The sequence below is a fragment of the Pinus tabuliformis genome, chromosome 3_1 (genome assembly GCF_031772625.1).
Source record: "Pinus tabuliformis cultivar Carrire ecotype Pingquan chromosome 3_1, CPIR1, whole genome shotgun sequence".
Lineage (NCBI taxonomy): Eukaryota > Viridiplantae > Streptophyta > Pinopsida > Pinales > Pinaceae > Pinus > Pinus tabuliformis.
In genome coordinates this window covers 850672201-850692522 of record NC_142301.1, presented here as the reverse complement: position 1 = coordinate 850692522, position 20322 = coordinate 850672201, and the positions used below count along the sequence as shown (strand labels likewise).

The 20322-nt window shown below is 37.5% G+C and overlaps 1 protein-coding gene across 2 annotated transcripts in view; it reads right to left on the bottom strand.

Moving 5' to 3' along the window:
* CYP97A3 (cytochrome P450, family 97, subfamily A, polypeptide 3) overlaps nucleotides 1-20322 on the bottom strand; it is a 173742-nt gene that overhangs the window by 120727 nt on the left and 32693 nt on the right. Inside the window, exons 1-2 of one of the 2 annotated variants that reach the window (XM_089412074.1) lie at nucleotides 15030-15383; nucleotides 14754-14910 (exon numbers count right to left, since the gene is read on the bottom strand). The exons of the other annotated variant lie outside the window; for it this stretch is intronic. Coding sequence (XP_089268200.1) covers nucleotides 14754-14910; nucleotides 15030-15216 — 344 coding nt within the window. The 5' untranslated portion in view covers nucleotides 15217-15383. Of the gene's footprint in view, nucleotides 1-14753; nucleotides 14911-15029; nucleotides 15384-20322 lie in introns of those variants that run through there. 2 annotated transcript variants of the gene reach the window in all.

Here is a 20322-nt window from a genome sequence, read left to right as displayed (position 1 = left end):
AACTCAGTGCATTTGATTATCTACCTTGTGAAAATGGTTTGTCAAGCTCCTTAGAGAGACGCAAGGGGAGGAGGAGTCTTCACAACCCTCCTACTCTCTAGCCCAATCTTTTGTTGAACATTCAATTGTTGTCTACATTCAACCCATTCCTCCCAAATTTCAAAGAGAGAAAAGAGATGCAAAATAAGAAGCTAGAAGAGAGAGGAGGTTCATTACAGATACCAAGATTGAGGAGGAGGTTGGAGGTTGGGTTCTTGATACTAAGAACACAAGAACTTGACATACAAGATACATGCAAACAGTGGACATATACAAGCAATTGAACACCATTATGGGCAAATTTTTAGTTGAGTGCTCTCAAACCATTATGGGAAAAGTAAGGGTGCACATAACCAAAATAGCAAAGAGTGTAATCCATCTCTGAACTAGAAATATATCAACAAATAGGCTCTAGATGGCCTCTAGCATCCAAAAAAATCATGCTACAACAAATAGCTACATATCATCAAAATCATTGCCTATCTTGAGACCTTTTTCATTATCATCACCCTCTAAGCAATTAACATAAGACAGAAAAAATGTAGCATGTCAAGTCAAGATTTTGTTTGAGTGATGGGTACATTTTTAGTAGGGTCATGACAGAAGAGTTCGACAACCAATGTCACTAACATGAAGGTACATAGAGGGCTTGGTGCTCTTGATTAAATACTAGTTTCATACCCTAGTACATGACAAAATCCAATGGAAACATTGCAATCCCCCAAATCCTGAAATCCTGAAAAGCTAATAAGTCATTGGATTTTGAGGGAGATCTAAAATTCTACTTTCTCCGTATGACGTTCAATGAGGTTTGAACCACTCTCAAACATCCTGAATCATTTCATGGTAATGTTAAAAATTTAAGTAAAAGGATGAAAATGAAAGATAAAAGAGAATGTCACTTTTAAGAATTTAACATTACCATGAATTGCATATCAATACTAGGGCCATAAGCTTGAATATTAGGTTGCCCTACTCAAAAAATCTTGTTTCTTTGAAAAAATTGCGTTTGGAACATCTTTGTGACAGAACTTTTGTCAAGAAAACCAAGGAGTGAAAAAAAAATTTGTGGGCGCGCGACGGAGCGAATTTCAGGAGTGCGCTCCCGTGTCGCTCTCGATTCGCTCCCGCTCGGAGCGCGCTCCAGGAGCAATTCGAAGGGGGGGAATCGCTCCCTCGCAACCCTGCTTTTGCATCTTGACATATTCTCAATAGTTTAATTTAACATGGTCTCAGAACCACGCTAAGCATGGCATTGGGCATTTAAAAAGAATCATGTCAACTCAAAGATTGGCAACCACATTTGGAGACATCTACATGTGAGGCTAGCACATTGAAATTGCTAAGGGAAGAGGTAAATCATCATTAAAAAATGATGAATTAAACCCTTTTGAAGGCATCAAAGGATAATCTATCCACATAGTCTATCTTCAGTAGAAACTATAGAGGGTAGCTTCCAATCAATATTACATTTCCTTAAAACCCAGCAACTGATTTGTAATTTTCCAAATGTGCAACCAAAAATAAAATAGTTGTTCTAGAAACATATATTACAAATACACTGATTTTTCTAACTATGGCATGCATAGTGAAAATCAAATAAAATTTGAAGACAAACACATTGAATACATAGAACACAAGATATACCCAGCGAATCCCAACTCCAGGGAAAACACGCAAATGGTGTGTGTCTTTTATTATCCTCATCAAATTTACAACAAGGGAATACTTCCCTTTCACCACAGAAAATCATTGATCAACTCCTCAAGAAGAAATTGAACCCCCTCCTACACACTTGCTCCATTGTATGGCAGTGTAGTATAGCCTTTTTGTGCCCTACTTTCGTTGTATGGACACGTAACTCGGCCTTCTCCTGTGCACACGTGTGGATGGTGCGGTCACACTAAAGCTACTGAGCTAGGGCTAATCGACCTTCTCTCTCACTCTCTTGCTTAGTCATTGAAACTCTGCTTAGTTGTTGAAACCCTAATCCTCTTTGTTGAGACAACACACACACTTGTGCCCTCTTTTGACTGGCCACTACGGCCTCTAACTCCTCTTATAATTCGACTTTTGGCCCCACCAACACTCTCAATGGCTGAGATTAAAACCTGATGGAGGGATGAGATTAAATCATAAGTTGACTTTAGGAATATAAATTTTTCCCCTAAGTCCAACTTTAGGAAGTAGCTAAATAAATTAATATTCTGCTAAGTGGTTGTTTTGTGGGTCCTTCTGCTGACCTTGGCACCTAGGCAAGCAGAATCCTTCCTTCTCTATCTAATCAACACTCCCTCTTAGAGAGGAAGTTGTTCTGCACAACAGCCAACCTATCTTTGAGGTAAACAAATTTGCTCCTTGCAATTCCTTGGTCATAATGTTTAGTGTTTGCTCCTCTTAGAGAGGAAGTTGTTCTGCACAACAACCAACCTGTCTCTGAGGTAAACAAAATTACTCCTTGCAATGCCTTGGTCAGATTGTTAGTTGTTAGCTCCTTGCAATGCCTTGGTCAAAATGTTTGTTGTTTGCTCCTTGCAATGCCTTGGTCAAGTATGTACAGTAGTCTAGTTGTACCTCTCTGAACAATATCCCAGATGTGATGATAGTGAATCCTGAATTGCTTGGAGCAATCATGAAACACTGAATTCTCAAAGCGTTTGATGCAACTCTAATTGTCTCAGTGCATCACAGTGGGCTCCAACTCTTTCCCAAACAAGCCCACAAGCAGCTTCCCCAACCAAATGACTTTGCATGCTACCAAACTAGTATCTATGTACTCAGCCTCGTTGAGATCAATGTAATTGATCTTTGCTTCCGGCTGAACCAAGAAACAATTGTTGATCCAACACTAAATGTGTAGTCTAATGTGCTCTTCCTATCTGTGGAGCTCTCTACCCAATCTACATCAGTAAATTCTTCAAGCCTCACTCATCAACCTATCTATACCACAACCCATATTCTATTGTTCCATTGAGATACCTCAATACGTGCTTGGCAGCAACCCAATGTGCTCTAGTAGGCTCAACCATAAACTAGCTCAAAGAATTAACTACAAAACATATATATGGTTATGTGTTCACCAGATAAATAAGTGAACCTATCAATTACCTGTAAAGTGAGGGGTCTATTGGCTCTAATCTAGATGTTTCCACCTTACTCCAGTTTGTGACTAGAGGGGTGGTCATGGGTCTGCAATCCTGCATGTTGAATCTCCTCGGAATCTTTAGGGTGCACTTGCCTTGCCCCAAGAAGATCTCCCCATCTCCCTATCAAAACTCCAATCTAATGAAGTAGCGCATCAGCCCCATATTATTCATCTCAAACTCCCCTGTAAGATCTCTCTTGCACTCTTGAATGAGCTTATCTATGCCTATTAAAATCAGATCATCCACATATAACACCAGAACAAGTGGTTCACCTCCAACAACAATGTAGTAGAGGTTGAGGTCCACTTTCCTCTTGGTGAATACCAATCTCTAAAGATAATTTTCAATATGAGCATATCACGCTCGTGGATCTTGTTTGAGCCCATACAAGGCACTCTTGAGTTTGCATACGTGTGTCTCCTTGCCGCAAGTCTCAAACCCCTCTAGCTGCTCAATATAAATCTCCTCCTCAACAACCCTGTTGAGGAATGTTGTCTTAATGTCCATCTGGTGGATCATCTACCCCATCTAAGCTGCAATGGCTATAATGGCCCTAACATACCAATATCTGGCCACTAGGGCAAATGTCTCATCATAGTTGATCCATTCTATTTGCGAGAATCCCTTTGCCACAAATCTTGCCTTGTATTTCTCGATGCTCCCATCATCCCCATGCTTAATCTTATAGACCCAGCAAGATCCCACCACAAATTTTCCCTCTGACCTTGGCATCACTTCCCAGACATCATTCTTCATGATGGAGGCATACTCCTCCACCATGGCATCTCTCCACACTTGCTAAGTGGTCGCCTCCTGGTAACTAGAAGACTCGCATCCAACAACTTTGTCATAAGTGCCATATACCCTATGTGCCTCTGTGGTTGTTTGCTCTGTCGAACTGATGTGCTAGGAGCTCGCTCTTGCGCCTCCTGGATCAACTACTCTACCCATCTCACCCTCCTCCTTGTGTTGGGAGTCATTGCCTAAGTGGGATCCACTCTCTCCTTCAACTACGTGTCCCCCTCATCCTCATGCTGCTCAGCCTGCCCATCAACATGTACAGTTGTATTCTGAGGTGTTGGTTGAGCCTCCTGCTTAGGAGCTTGTTGCTCGTCTTGCTGTACAGTAGTCTGCTCACACTCTAAGGACTTCCTCAAAGCCATTTCTTCCTCAAACTTCACATATCTCCTGATCATTGTTTTCCTGAGTGTTGGTATATAGACCCTATACACCTTGGATGTCTCGTTGTAGCCCACAAAGATGCCCTTCTCGATTGTGGGCTCCAAATTCTTCCTTTTCTCTGCTGGTACATGGTAGTACACCAAGTTGCCAAATATCTAGAAATGTAACACATCCGGTTTCTTCTTGATAAAAGCCTCCTCTGCTGTAACTCGCCCCAACACTCTATGTGGGCTCCAGTTCTGCAAAAACATTGTTGCATTGCATGCCTTAGCCCAAAGAAACTTAAGCATTCTGTGGTCATGCAATATGGCTTTGGTCGCTCCAACTATGGCCCTATTCTTGTGCTCTGCCACCCCATTCTACTAAGGTTTATATGGTGTAGTCAACTCCCTCCTAATGCCCTCCTTAGCACATAACTCCTTGAATGTGTTTGAGGTGTACTCCCCACAATTATCAGACCTCAGCCCCTTGATCTTCTTGCCAGTTTGGTTCTCAACCAAGGACTTAAACTTCAAAGACTTTAAGAAGACTTCATCCTTCTTCATGAAAAATATCCAAGTCTTCCTCGATTGATCATCTATGAAGGTGACATAATACTTGTACCCTGAAAGTTATACTAAAGAGAAGGGACCACAAACATCTTACCAAACAACACTCGAGATGCCCTTGGCCATGTTGTCTCTACTAGGAAAAGAGGTTTTGGCATACTTGCCAAGTGTTAGCCCTTGCACAACTCATGCTAGTCCACATTGCACTGAGGCAACCCTATCGCTATCTCCTTGAGAATCTTCAGCGCATCATTGTGCAAACGCCACATGCACCTATGCCATAAGTCCCCAAGCTCCCTGCCTAAGTCACGACTCCCTTTGCTAGTTAATGTTGCAGCTATCTAAAACTGCAATATGTACATGCTCTTATGCCTAACCCCAATCTACTTAGCCACCTTGGAGTTTGACAATTCTATAACCCTACCCTGTCTGAAGGTCACCTCATACCCCTTATCTTCCAAAACTGAAACTGAAATGAGGTTCTTCTTGGGCCTTGGTATGTAAAGGACATCTTTGAGATAAAGAGAGTTTCCAGACTCCCTCTCAAATCTAATTGTACCAGTGCCCTCGGCCCAATACTTCCCATCATCTCCAATCTCAATGTCGAACTGCATGTCCCTTTTTGTCAATGTGTTGAAGCAGTTCTTGTTCCCTGTCATGTGACAAGAAGCATCGTTGTCTACATACCATAAACTAGTAGCCACTAAGCTTGCCATGCAAGCAATGAGTGAGAACTCCTTCTCAAAATGAGAAGAGAACTCATCCATCTCTATAAAGGTTGTTACTTGGTCCTTCTTGGACCCTTTCTTCCAGCTCGGGAAATTAATAACATAGTGCCCAAACTGGTGGCATAAAAGTCACTTGATCTTGCTAAGACTATTTCTTCTTCTTCTCACCCTTGGAGTCCAGCTCCCCACCACCACTTCCCTTTTTTCCTTTTGACTTGCCCCTTTATTGGCTAGGGCAAAGCTCTCCTCATCTTCAGTCTTAGCACGAGACCCAAACTGAGCTTGTTTGTGAATCTCTTCTTGGACATAGTCACCCATAAATGCTCCCAGTCTGGACGCTTCTCTATAGCACAGATTGTTAATTTGGCAACACAGGGACAAATTCACTCCTTTGGATAGTCTTTCTCATCAAAAAAGACCCCTCCTAGCCCTTGGAGGAAATTAATTTGGTTAAAGAAAAATATAATTTTGTTATGGAAACCCACATGTGCACAAAAGGACAGGTCAGCCCTAAAAGGAAATTGGACACCCTTGGATGGCTATAAATACAAGTCAAGTGACCCTCATTTGGAAATCATCATCAAGCATTCTCTTCTTCTCTCTTCTTTGGTTTAGCTCACACAGGTCAGAAGTTGGTTAGTGGAGAATGGTTCATACAGGTCTAAGATTGTACGTCTGAAGCTTGCATGTGCAAAATAGGGTTTTTGTCTGCAACCGAAGGGATGCTACAAAGAAATTTCCGCTGCAGCTACTCACATGCAAGCTTGTGTGTGCGGGCAAGACACTTCAGCCACACGCATGATCGTTTGTTGCGTGCGTCCAGGACTTAGGGTTTCTTCTGATAGGTGACTGCAAATTCAGGTGACAGTTGACTGCAGATGACCGCACGCTGGGAAAGTTAACTATGATTAGTATTGTTGTTGGGCTCATATTTTTGGATATTGTTTGGTTGGTTTTGCTAGATAATTTTGTGATTATAGAACTGGAATTTTGTACTCTCTCTTTGCTGAACATTTTATGACAATCTAATAAAAAGAAGAATTTGAAAGGGTTTTCCCCCTTGTGGGGTTTTGCAACTATGTGTAAATGTTTTTATTCTATTGTTCCTTTATGTTTCATTGCATTGTTGATGATATTTTTCTTTCTACATAATTGCATATGATGTAATGAAACCCACCAGGGCAAAACTCACCAGATCCCTATCTCAAATTGTCTCGCCCACACCAGCTAGATCGTCCCTAACTTGGGTAAACTTAGTTAGGAAAGACACCACATAGCCTGACTTGGTCATTTTAATGGACATGACCTTGTCCCTTAGTACTAGCCTCCTGGGCTCGCTTGAACCCTAATAAAGGCCAATAATGGTTGTCCACATGGCTTCGATTGTTTTCTTTCCCGATCAAATGAGGAATAATGTGGTCTTTGACTCCCTCCAAGATGATCGTTCTTGCCTTAGCATCTCATCAGTTATGTGCAACCAACTGCTAAGGGTCATTGGGTGCAGTTGGGAAATTATCAACAATTCTCTCCAACACCACAGCAATTCTCTCACGCCGTTAGCAGAAGTTGGATGCACTATCCAACCTATCCTCAAATCTAAAGCCCTAATACACCATCCTTCAATTTGCATTCCCCAGAAACCCTAACAGCCAAGTCGAAATGGTGAACTCGCTCCCTCTAAATCGCAGAACCTGCTCTTGAAGACAAAAAGCGTGCTTGGTCTTCAACCAGAGGCCAGCACTGATACCATGTTAGATTTCCTTAAATCCCAGCAACTAATTTGTAATTTTCTAAGTGTGCAACCAGAAATAAAAATAATTGCTATTCTAGAAACTTAAATTACAAATACACTAAGTTTTATAACTATGGCATGCACAGCGGAAATTAAATAAAAGCTGAAGGCAAACACATTCAGTGTATAGAACACAAGATATACCCAAGAAACCCCAACTCCAGGGAAAACCTGCAAATTGTGTGTCTTATATTATCTTCAGCTAGGCTAATCTTCAAGTTCAGAAAATTTAAAACAAGGAAATACTTCCCTTTCACCACAGAAAATCACAGATCAACTCCTCAAGGAGAAATTGAACCCCCTCATGTGCACTTGCTTTGTCGTACGGCTGCGCAGTATGGCCTTTCGATGCCCTGCTCAAGCTGTATGGACACACAACTCAGTATTCTCCTGCGTGAACGTGCGGATGGTATGGAATTGAAGCTGCTGAGCTAGGGCTGATTGGCCCCCTCTCTCACTCTCCCCCTCCGTTGTTGAAACTCTGCTTAGCTGCTCAAACCCTAATCCTCTTTGCTTAGACAACACACACTTGTGCCCTCTTCTGACTGGCCACTACTGCAGTGTATCTCCTCTTATAATTTGACCTTAGGCCCCACCAACACTTTCAATGGTTGAGATTAAAACCTGATGGAGGGATTGAATCATATGTTGACTTTAAGAATTTAAATTTTTCCTAAGTCCAAATTTAGGAAATAGTTAAATGAATTAATATTATGCTAAGTGGTTGTCTTGTGGGCCCCTCTGCTGGCCTTGGCACCTAGGCAAGCAGAACCCTTCCTTCTCTACTCCAATCAACAATCAACAAAGAACACCTGCAACTATGGCTGGTGAGTAGAAATTGGCAGTTGACTGTAAAGGTGACATATATTCAAGTTATTGAAGACATACCCGCAGCAACATAAGGCTAGTCCCATGACAGCACAGAATTCTCCAAGAAACCTGTGTATTGAGAATGCTAAAAGGCAGCAGCATCAACCTGGTGACTGCAAACTTCGGGGTCTAAGAGTTCGAAGGAATATTGACAAATTGATGGCAGCCACTATCCAATCAAAGATACCAGCAGCTGTAATAGATAAGATTCGATCCCAGTTTCACCCCTAACCTGTGAATATGTATGTGGCCTATTGTGCTATAGTAATAATCCTGGCTGGTGTCCATAGAAGAAAGGACTCAAACAGTAATTTCAGAGCTCAAATCAACCCACAAACATTGGAAACCTGAGAAGGTACATCAGAAAATTCTCAAACACATTTTATTCTTGAAGATCTAAGAAGCAGCAGTAATCCTCCATTATGATGTTTGAAGTGATATAAAGTGTATCCTCTGCAAATTTTAAAATGCAAACTTTGTTTTCCAACCCTTTGAAATTAGCAACTACAAAACCCTTGTCATTCTTAACAGTTTTTTAATGGAGTTACAAGTGGAATAATTTTCCAGAATATAAGGTTTTTTGCTATGTATTGGAGCCATAAGTAGAATCCTTTTGGTGTATTAAGGTGAATTATTTTCCAGAGTTCTAAGCATATTTGACCAATATTAACAATGTTATGATCCCTGAAACTCCCAACGTGAATGATAAATATTACTTGGCATTAAAACAGAAAATGGAGCAAATCCTTTTCTATCATGATCTTTGGGAGTTAGTCACTGTAGAAATTCTAAACCCAGTTCCTATGACAAATGATTAGAAAAAAGAAAAAGAAATATGTTGTACCACTTCTCACTTTTTCTCTTGAGGATCACATTCTTCCTCAAATTAGAGGACTTAGCGCTAGTGTTTAAGTATGGCAGAAATCAAAAGGTTCGTATGAAACATCTAATGAGCTTTGCAATTTATTGTTGCAAAATAAAATAATAAATTTGAAGATGACTTGTCTGATTACGTCACAAAACATGTCCAGAAATTGCTAGAATTGAAGAATGAGTTATCGGCAATTGATACTGAAATTAAAGACAGAATTGATCAGAATTTTGTCACATAATTTTACATATCTTCTCAAAATGAAACTTCCATTTTCCACGAAGCCGTAGGTTTGTTGATCCAGAAAGAACCAAGGTTAAGGAAGAATGACAGTGATAGCCCACAAGAAGCATTCATAGGAAGGCACAAAGGAAGAAACCGAGACAAAGGTGGTGGTAGAGGTAACCACAATTGGTAGGGCAGAATGGAGGCAAGCAATTCTGGTCCTGCTCTATGTCCCTACTTTCTATCATTTTATTCCAAGATGTGATAGCAAGTTGTTAACTTCAGCACTTGTGTTGACATATGGTATCATTGTCATCTCTTCCGTTGTTTTTAATCTGTATTAGCAGATCCATTGATGTTGAACTAGAATGTTGAAGCTTATTTCTAATAATAAGCATAGATGTATGATCTCTCTTGATTAGGATGCCGAGCAGCAAGATCTGTAATTATGCTGAAAGGTTCTGTAAAATAGAACATTATGTACCTGCAATGTAAGTTGTTTTCGAAGGGTGTAGCCAGTCCATGACTGGATTATGTGTACTTGACCATTATGCTACATACATTAAGCCCTTGGGATGTAGCTCGCAGTATTTCTATGTTATAACAATATGAAACTTTATGTAAGGAGACCATTTGGCTTGGAAGAGAGCATGTAATAATGTGTTTAGTATATACTAGTTTTACATGGATAGGAAATCTCAAATTCAGTAGTATATACCTATCATTTATGCTCAATTTTGTTTCTTTTATGCTTTTCTGTTCATTTCAATATGGTGTTAGGCTATGTTACCACAAAATCTAGCAGGCCTAACACAAAGCCTCACTAGGAAAATCTAGACCTTATGGCAACAAGAGCTAGGCCACCACTGTCACCCTCAACAGCCTTTCTCCAGTTGTTTAGTGGTGAGTTAAATTTCACAAGGGAGGCTTCCCTATAAAGATCACCTAAATGATATTCAACAAGAACGATTTAGGGTGATGAAGGGTCTAATGATTAGGAGAAGGTATTGGCAAAGCCTAGAGGGCTAAGATTATCTTTACCAGGGTTCCAGTACTCTTTCCTTAGGCCTCTCAGATAGATTAGTGAGCTGTTATAAGATAGGGTTTGAGAGATATTCAATGATATGGTATGTAATGTCATAAAACAGCTAGAAGAAATCGCCTTTCAAGCATAAGATCAATAAAGGAACAAAGCTATCAATTAGGCATGCAAGGTTTACGTTAGGAAAGTGAGTTTTTATGGCTGAAATATGCATAAAACAGCCATAAAAGAGATGATTCCAGCCTTAGTTATAAGGTTTTATCATGCAGTCATGCTAGATTTTGCCTTTTCCAAGTTATTAAATGCAATCACTATCTAGAGAGCAATAACACATCAAAAGAAAATTGCTATTAAATACAATTTCAAGAGAAACACTAACACTAATCCTAGATACCTAGAAATTAGAGAGGAGAGAAAAAAATATGTATAAAGAGAATGTTGATCAACACCTACTAGACTAGTGCCTTGATCTAATTGAGCAATGGAGTACTTTAGGGAAAAATCTATCAAGAAGACCTTGATGAAGAGGGTGGGAGAGCAAAAATATCCCCTCAGAAACGCTAGTGACTTCCTTAGATGGGAGATTTTAAGTTCAAGAGATTCAAATATCAAAGTTCTCTTGAAGGATTCAAGGAAAACAATTTTAAATGCCATGAAGAATCAAGATTTCAAGGAAACTATGGCAATTTTTACATGGCACACATAGAAACCCTAATTCACATTATCCACAAGAATCTCTTCAATCAATCCCAAAGAAGTCTCCTCATGCAAAATTTCTCCTCAAAAAACAATTCGCTCCATAAAACTACATTACAACCAAGTAGAAAAGACAACAATAGCTAGTTTGCACTTGTAAAGAGAGAGAAGTGTGATGGATGATCATGATGAATAAGTGAGTGAAACTCCCCTCTATTTATATGAGGGCAACCAAGTCTCACTTTACTAATTTTACAAGCAAAAGCCCTAAAACAAGTTTACTTGAGTGTTCAACTAGGTCAAAGGTCACAAGCCAACCTTGAGATAGCTCTAAAACATAATAATATGCCAAAAATAGCCCACGTGTGTGGGGAAAAGTGATTTTCACCATGAAATCATCCTCCAAAATGGTCAATAATGTATCAAGTAAGTGAGGCAATGGTCCAAGAGTGCTCCTCACTCTAAGAAAACCTCAAAGTGCATGTGTACATCTCCAAAAGGCACCTCCTCCACCATGACGTCATCCCAAAAGAGGCTTACTTCACCCTTCAAAGGCATGTAGGAGTGACATGGCACCATATAGGGCAAGCATTGGCATTAGAAATCATGTGCTATTCCTCCCAAGTCATCTAAGTGACAACCATCCTCATCTGGACTCTGAAACAAGGCATTGTCCATCACAGTGTCATGGCTAGCTAGGGGAGTCTTGGGTCCATCTGGGCACAACATCAAATAGTCCAATGCCCAAGCTTTCAAGCTCAATGTTTCAGCATCTAGAAGCACATCAATAGGTATAGAAGCATGTCAAAGTTGCTCAAGGCCCAACGCTCATCTTTGGAGGGGCAATGTTGGGGCCACAAGACCATATCTACTCTCATAACAGAGCAAAGTACCCCCTTGAAGGTGCTAGGGAGGAGTCAAACTATCCCTCAAGGGATCCTTGCTGCATGTGTGATACCACCAGAACAAAACCTCTCAAGATCAAGTGAGATCAACATCATTAGGGACATAAAACCATTAAAGCATCATAATGGACCATATCTAATGCTAAGGGCACAAAAATACTTCACATAAAACTCACTTTCAAATGTCTAACTAACTCAAAACCTATAAACAAGTTACCTCACTTATGTTAGGGATGATTAGGTTAACAACCCTATTAGGTGTTTCCAGACCCCAAGGGAAGTGACATATCCCAAGTTGACCCATCGTGAGTGCAATGATGTAAACAGGGAGCAATTGTGGTGGCATGAGTTACTCCTTTCCTCGGCTGCTTTTTCCACCTCTCTAGTGCACCTTTTGCCCTAATGATTTATCTTTCTTTAGCACATAGCTTATGATCCCAAACTTGCTTTGTGCTTTGATGGACTGGTCCTTACATATAGGAAACACCAATGGGGGTGGTTTTCAGCGTTCAACATTCTTAACAACTTCTCAAGAATTTCAGCATTTACTCGAACACAACATTGTAAACCTCTCCTCCTACACCTCTTGAGCCACATAGATGAACAAATAATAGTGAGGTGGCATTGTCATGTCTCCTTGATGAGGATAAAATGACACGTCGAACTAAATCAAAATATAAATCAAAACAAAAAGTATAAAATTTTGAGTATGAATATGTATGGTGCCAAGAAGGCGCAATGGTTGTGATATCAGTTCTCGGTTGCAAATACTCAAGCATCTGGGAGAAGTAATTAGAGAATTGAGATGAAAAAATAACAATGGTTTCACCTCATTCGATCCTGCAGGAACTCATACTACTCTCCCATCAGTCAGAATCAATAGAAGAACATCATGTCCAGGACAAAGAGAAGTAGGGATGGTGAAAGGGATGAAAACATAAACAATGAAGGAAAACACCATGGGTCAAGACCTACGGATGAATATGTTAATCAAACACTATGAGGAATTCAGAGCCAGATGAAGGTCCGAGGAAAAATATTAATGGGATCAGAGGCTATATTAAACAGTGAACCAGTGTCATGGGGTGGACACCATGGGGATGATGAAGAAGAAAATCACGACAAATACCACAAGAAACAGTTTAACAGCCATCAGGGGGATAAGCCAGAGAATTCAATCCATGGATCCCACCAGAGAAATGACCAAGAAAGCCAAATGAGGTGGGGGATGAGCATGAGAAAAAATTTCTTAAGCGGGGGGATACTGCAATGAAGAAATTGAGAAATATTGAACCTCCCTCCTTTGGCGGAACTGAAACTAGAACACAAACAGAGGCTTGGTTAAAGAGTATTCAAAAGTTATTCAGTTCGCATCAGTTTTCCGGTAACACGTAAGCCAAGTTGTAGTTTATTCATCCTTCTTCATGGCCCATGCTTAGGGTGATTGTGGAATGATGGTAAACTTCACATGTGGTCATTTGTGGTTAAGCACCCTTCTTCTTATTGTAATTTTTACATTTGTTACTAGGCCAGCTTAGTCACACATTGGAATGTGTCTCTTTGTTTATGGGACCCATAACTCCTTTCTTAAACGACACCTCATTTGAACTGTGTATAAATACACAACTCAAATTCTTATTTGTATCATCTCATCATATTAATTCATAGTGATTCATTATTTGTCCAATAAGCATGATTCTTTAAGTTATGGACAACATATCTTGTGTTTCACTTGTTCATGGGTTCATCTTCTATACCCTTAATGAGATGCTTATGGTTCATGTTGATTTAGGGTTTATTGGTGGTTCCTTTTGATCCTTCTTCTCTCTTTCAACAATGTTTATACATCACAAATAAACTAATATTCTGAAATAGAAATTTCAACAGGGTTTCTTCAAAAATGTTTTCATTACCCCATGCAATACCTTGGGGACAAATTTTTAGGGTTTCGGGAACCATTATTCTCCTGAATAACAACAATAGAATTACACTATGCAGAGTGAATAACCAAAGTTAAATTCAAAGCAAATGATTTGTCCTCAGGCCCTCATTGAGGCATAAGGGACTCACAGAGGGCAGGCCTGTGGTGGGCAGCCGACGAATAAAGACCAGCATGGCTAGATATTCAAAGAGGATGGGAAGTAATTATGACAAGGACAGTAACAGTCAGGGAACGCGTGGACCTCAAGCTCAATATGTTCTAGTATAGTCAAAGCCCTTTTGACTGAAGAAAGTGGTGCTCCTTACAATATCAGCATTCCGACGCAATGATTTTCGTCTACGAAGGCGCTATTGAGAGATATCTATCCTGTCCAAGTCACCCATGACTTGCACTTGGCCTCATCTGCATACATTGCATTGGCATAAGGAGAACCGTTAACAAAAGCTCTGCATGAGTACACAACCACTCTTCATCGCATTAACACAGCCTCACACATTGAAAAGAATTGGTCTACTGCATTGCCGCCAAGTTTTAAATCTGGGTCATCGGCATGGCAAGCAATCTAAGTTTCAACTTGCAACTAGACCACAAAGCCACATATTGGAATTTTAGTATGTATTTAAGGCAAACATCACTTACCCTGGCATCGCTATGAAGGCAGGTGCAACTTGCTTCGGTTTATCTGAACAGAATTGCGTAGAACATACTACCAAGTTTAATACAACCTAATTTACTATTAGAAAGTATACTTCAGAAGGAAAACATACTTATAGTCTTCGACCGTAAATTTCCCCGATGAAATTTGGGTCGCTAGCTCCGACTGGTACTTCTGCAGTGCCTCTTTAGTTACGACATCATTACCTCTGTCGTCTCTGTTCCGTCCGTTAAGTGACGAAACCGGTGCCACCGGGGTCCTCGAATGGCCTGCAATTTCCAAACTCTGAGCTCTTAAATTACTTTAAATTGCCTTGAATTCCCTGAAATTTAAAGCGTTCAGTTAAAAACGAGGTAATTGTTAACCCGTAGGAAAGTGAGTTTCACACATGGAGGATTGGAACGGGTTTTGAAAGCTAATTTTTGTCCCAAAAAACCGTTGCGCGTTCTGTTGCCGCCGCAGCGAAGGCATCGTGGCTCGTTTACGGCGGCAAAAAGTGAGAGATTGCAGGAATCGAAGTTTAATCCAGTGGTGGCACGGACTGCGCCGCCCTGCAAGACGGTGAGAGATGCCATGGGGCTGATATCCGCCAATAAGCGGACTTGAGGAGGAAGGGTCGCCTAATATCAGGGAGGATTTCTAATCCGATTTAAGCTTGTGGGGGAAACGTAAGCCACGAGCGAAACATCTGAGGATCCTCGTTTCAGGTGGTAGCGTGAGATATTTCCGCAATATTGGGAAATTAATTGCTTCCCGGATGGTGACGTTGTAAGAAATGATAATTCATACATAGAACTCTCATTACATTCCATTTTCAGACAGGTGTGTGATAGGACGTTGTTCCACGTCTTTATTAATATTTATAGTTTAGTAGTTGTTTCAGGTGTATGTATATTTCTGTGGGTGTTTAATAAAGCGTGTTTTTTACTTTTTGAAGGTCGGTTGGAAATTTTGTGGGAATATTTCTTTTTATTATTAAGTTGAAATGGTAAGCGTAGGTTGTATAATCGATAAAGAGGGGTAGTTATTTGTTATATGTTTCGAAGAGTTTTTGGCTTCTTTTCTAGTTTAATTTGTTTAGAATTTGGTAAGTTTTTGTTAGAATTTATAATTTGAGTTATGAATTTATAATTTGAGTGACCCCAAAAATTTGTCACCAAAAATTTCAAAATGTATAATAGTTAGACAAAAACCTTTGTAAAATCTTATTTAAGAATATTTCAAGATGTTGAATTAATTTATGCATTTTAAATAATAAAAAATTACAAATTAGCCAAAAATTGTATTGTAGAATTTTGACAAAAATAGCACAATTAAATTATGTCATTTTTATAATCATTTCATAGTGTATATTAATGTCATGTGTGGGGTGAGATATAAGTTGTTGGATTTGAAACAATTCATATTTAGCGATTTATATTCATATTCAACCATTTATATGTTACTCCATGGTGTTTCAAATTCAACAAGGACTTATATGTTACCCATGTAGCTTTTGATCCACTACTACTTATACATCACTTCATATAATAGTTTGAGGGGCCTTAACAATTAAGAACATGTGTCTCCTTTTAAATAGTCACAAATTCACATCCATTGGGTGGTAGAGTATGTACACCTTTGTTAGAGTACTTTGCGGTACAAAGGTGTTTTGTTAGAGTACTTTGCGGTACAAAGGTGTTTTGTTAAAGTACTTTGCGTACAAAGATCGTTAGTTCACAACCCGGAAGGCATAAATCCAACCATGAATATGTATTAGTGTGGCTCACACTAGTTATGATCCCAAATCCAACCATGAGTAAAGGTTGGTGTGACTTAAGCTAAGTACAATCCAAAATCTAATCATGAATATAAATTAGTATCACTAAATTAATTACAATCTCTAAATAATTTTAACAAATTATATATCCTTAAATCAGAATATCTTAATCCATATATAATTAATATATATTACACAAATCAAATTAATTTAATAATTATTTTATAACTCAAAGCAATTCAATAATTCAATATCTTAAACCATAAATAATTAATATATATCACACAAACTAAATTAATTTAATAATTAAAATTTATATTAATAAAATATTTTGTATAACTCAAAGCAATTCAATTTACTATCACTCTATTAAGTAAATTGAAAAATTCAAGTCCTTTAACTTATATTATATTATAATTATTTATATATAATTAATTATATTTAATTTAATAATTAAAATTTATATTAATAAAAAATTATACAAATCAAATTAGTTTAATAAATAAATTTTACATTAATAAAAAATCATATTTTATATATATAAACCATAAATATTAATATTAAAAAATATATATTTTATAAGTATTAAATCAAATAGAGCAGGACCTCCTTAAACATCTTTCAACCTCAACATAAAAGCACCTCATTTCACTTACTGCAATGATTCCAAAACAATTGACCCTGTCATGCTTCCAAAATAATGGACGATACAAAGGGTTGTATTTTAGTTTGTTAATTAAAATAATTAAAACGTTATGAAAGCCCTGAACATTAAAAAAAAAAACATAACGCCCACAACACTATTCATATGTATTAAAAAAACACACCTGGTTGTTTTTATTATTTTTAAATTTATTATAATACATTTTTAGAATTATTCTTTAATATATATTTATATAAATTTTGGATTTATTAAATATTAAAAAAAAATCTAAATTCCCATTTCTATTTGGAGTATAAAATAAATTTTGAAAATAGCTTATATTTTCAGAAAATTGATTTTCTTATTTACATGTGGTAAATTTAAAATCAAAATTTATATTGTTTTTTAATAATAGTATTTATGTTATATATAAATTTTACATATGTATTGAGTCTAGAGGCTTATTCTATCATTCAATGTGAAGGTGATATGTAAATATGTATGTCTTAAAATAAAAATAAATTATTCTCAAATAAAAAACAATATTACCTATAATAAAAAGGAAAAGGAAAAATATGTTATTCATATTAATTAATCGTCCATATGACTTAATATAATTTCATGTAAAGTAATTAGAAATAATAATAAAAAATGTGAGTAAGATGTTTAAACTTTACACTTTTCAAAAATATTTTAACTCGTGATATCAATTTCATATATATTTATATATAGAAAAAAAAATGGTCAAAAGAAAATATTTTAATGTTGTATAGAAAAAAATATTGATGTACAACTAAAAATATATTAATAACAAAAAAACCAGTTTAATGTGCATTGATAAAATGGCTCAATGCAGATGTTTTTTGCACTCTAAAATAAGTTACACATGAAGAAATTTGATCCCTCTCGACTCATATTAGATTTGTGGTTAAGATGGATCTAACCTTTGGGTCATATAACCTACAGGTGGTCACTACCACTATAACCTTTGGGGCATATAACCTACAGGTGGTTGCTACCACAATAACCTTTTGGGACATATAACGTATCTTTCTCTCTGTAGACTGCGTTACCTTCGAGGGAATTGAACGAAATGAACCTTCAATGTTTTGCACACAAGACAACTAAACTACACCACTAAGACATTTTTGTTTTTTACTTTCCATCTTAACCACGGATCTAACATGGGGAAAGGGATAAGTCATTTTATCAGTACACATTAAATTGGTTTTTTTGTTAGTTATATATTTTTAAATATACTTGAATATTAATTCATATTAAAATATTTTATTCATAACCCACATTGGATATTTTATTCTATACAACATTAAAATATTACCTTTTAACATTGTTTTCTATTCAGAGAATATTTTATTTTTATTTTAGGAGAGACATACTTACACATTGCCTTCACACTAGATTCTAGAATGAGCCTCTCGGATCAAAAACCTTAATATATATAGTTTCGTGTGTACACAATTTTTTTGACATGTTTTATCATTTTTTTAATGTATTATGCACAACATTAATTATATATGGTTTAAAAAAAATTATTAAAAATATTAAGTTTTTATGTGATTATTAATTAAATTTCAATATAAAGTATTGAAATATTATTGTTATGAATATGAATCTTATTATTTTAATTTATTGTATTTAGGGATACTTTACAATATATTTTGAAGAAGATGTTGCATTGTAATAGTACATTAAAAAATGTTGAAATAACATTCACATTATAAAATACAAAAAATACTAATAACTAAAAAATACTTTGTGTCAACCATAAACAAAATATTTCAACTTTGAAAAAAAAAAAAAAAAATATATATATATATATATATATATATATATATATATATATTCATATTCAAAGTGTAAAATTTATAATTTCATTTAAAATTGCTCTTTTTTTTTTAATATGAGGGAGATGTATATGAACTTAACACAACACATCTAAAATAATATTTGGTACTACAATTCAAAATAAAGAAGACTTGTAATTTCTCTCATGATCAACATAGAGTTGAAATGTAGCATTTTAAAAATATATCATTCACCAAAAATATATTTTAATGTGAAATATAAATGAAATATTTCAATGTTTATATTTAAAGGCATAATTGTATATCAACTTTATATAAGTATAGAGTTCATATTTAGACATGCATGAGATAATCTTTGAGAAAAAACATATGACTATATCGACTTTATATAAATAGAGAATTTACATTTAGACATGCAAGGGATAATCTTTGAGAAAAGCATATGATTATTGGTAGGATCAAGTAACCATAGAGACAAATAAAATTAAAAAATTAACAAACAAACAAACAAACTTGCATTTGCTCTTTCAAGTTTGAGGGAAATGTGCACCTTTTTTGCTATTTAGAAATATTTCAATGTGCTCTTGAATATGGGTTTTAATCATAGTCCCTCCACTTGCCGATGCTCAGAGTAAATGCCCTCTACCTGGCATTCCTTCACCCTAGCGCGATCACCCATGCCTATGCTCCTCCATAACTATTGTCCTTTGTCGCATCTTCGCACACTCCGAACCATTAAGCTCCTAACCCTCCTCCTATATGCTTTAATGGTTGCCATGTCTGTGATGTGGAGTCTCCCTTCTCTCACTTTAGTTGTTCTGCTTCATGCTCCTCCCTGCATTCCCACCTGTGTGGCTCCTGTGACATCGGCGACTCTTGTTAACCTCAACAACCTCTAATTGGCCTCAATGATTTGTGAATGTGGCCAGGGGCAGCGTGGTGGTCGTGGTAGGGGACGAGGACATCCTCCCCCTACTCTAGATGTGGACGTTGAACTAGCTTTCTTTGAAGCCAATATCCCAGATCACATCCACCGCAAAGTTACAATATTGGACGCTGATGAAGTGAGTCGTGGGGGAAATGCCTCGTCTAGCATATGGGATTTTCGTAATCTCCTTGCCTACCACCTTGTCACTTAGGAATGTGATTGTGCTAATGCTGCAAGACAGATTGTCGATGTCAATGCATGCTTCAATCACCTCTACTCCTCCCTCTGTCATCTCTCCCGTGACCTTGGAGTTGTCTTCCCCCCGAACATCCCCTCCTCTTCTTCCCCTGACCCCTCTGCTTCAATTTCAATCCCTCTTGGCTCCTCCTCACCCTCCACCATATTTGTTGTTAGGTGCAACTCTCTTATTCGTGATTCAAGGGACACTCTCGTCTGCCCCATGGATTTGAAGCCCCCTAGAGATAGATTTTCCCCTCCTCACCCCAGTCCCGACTGTTGCTACAA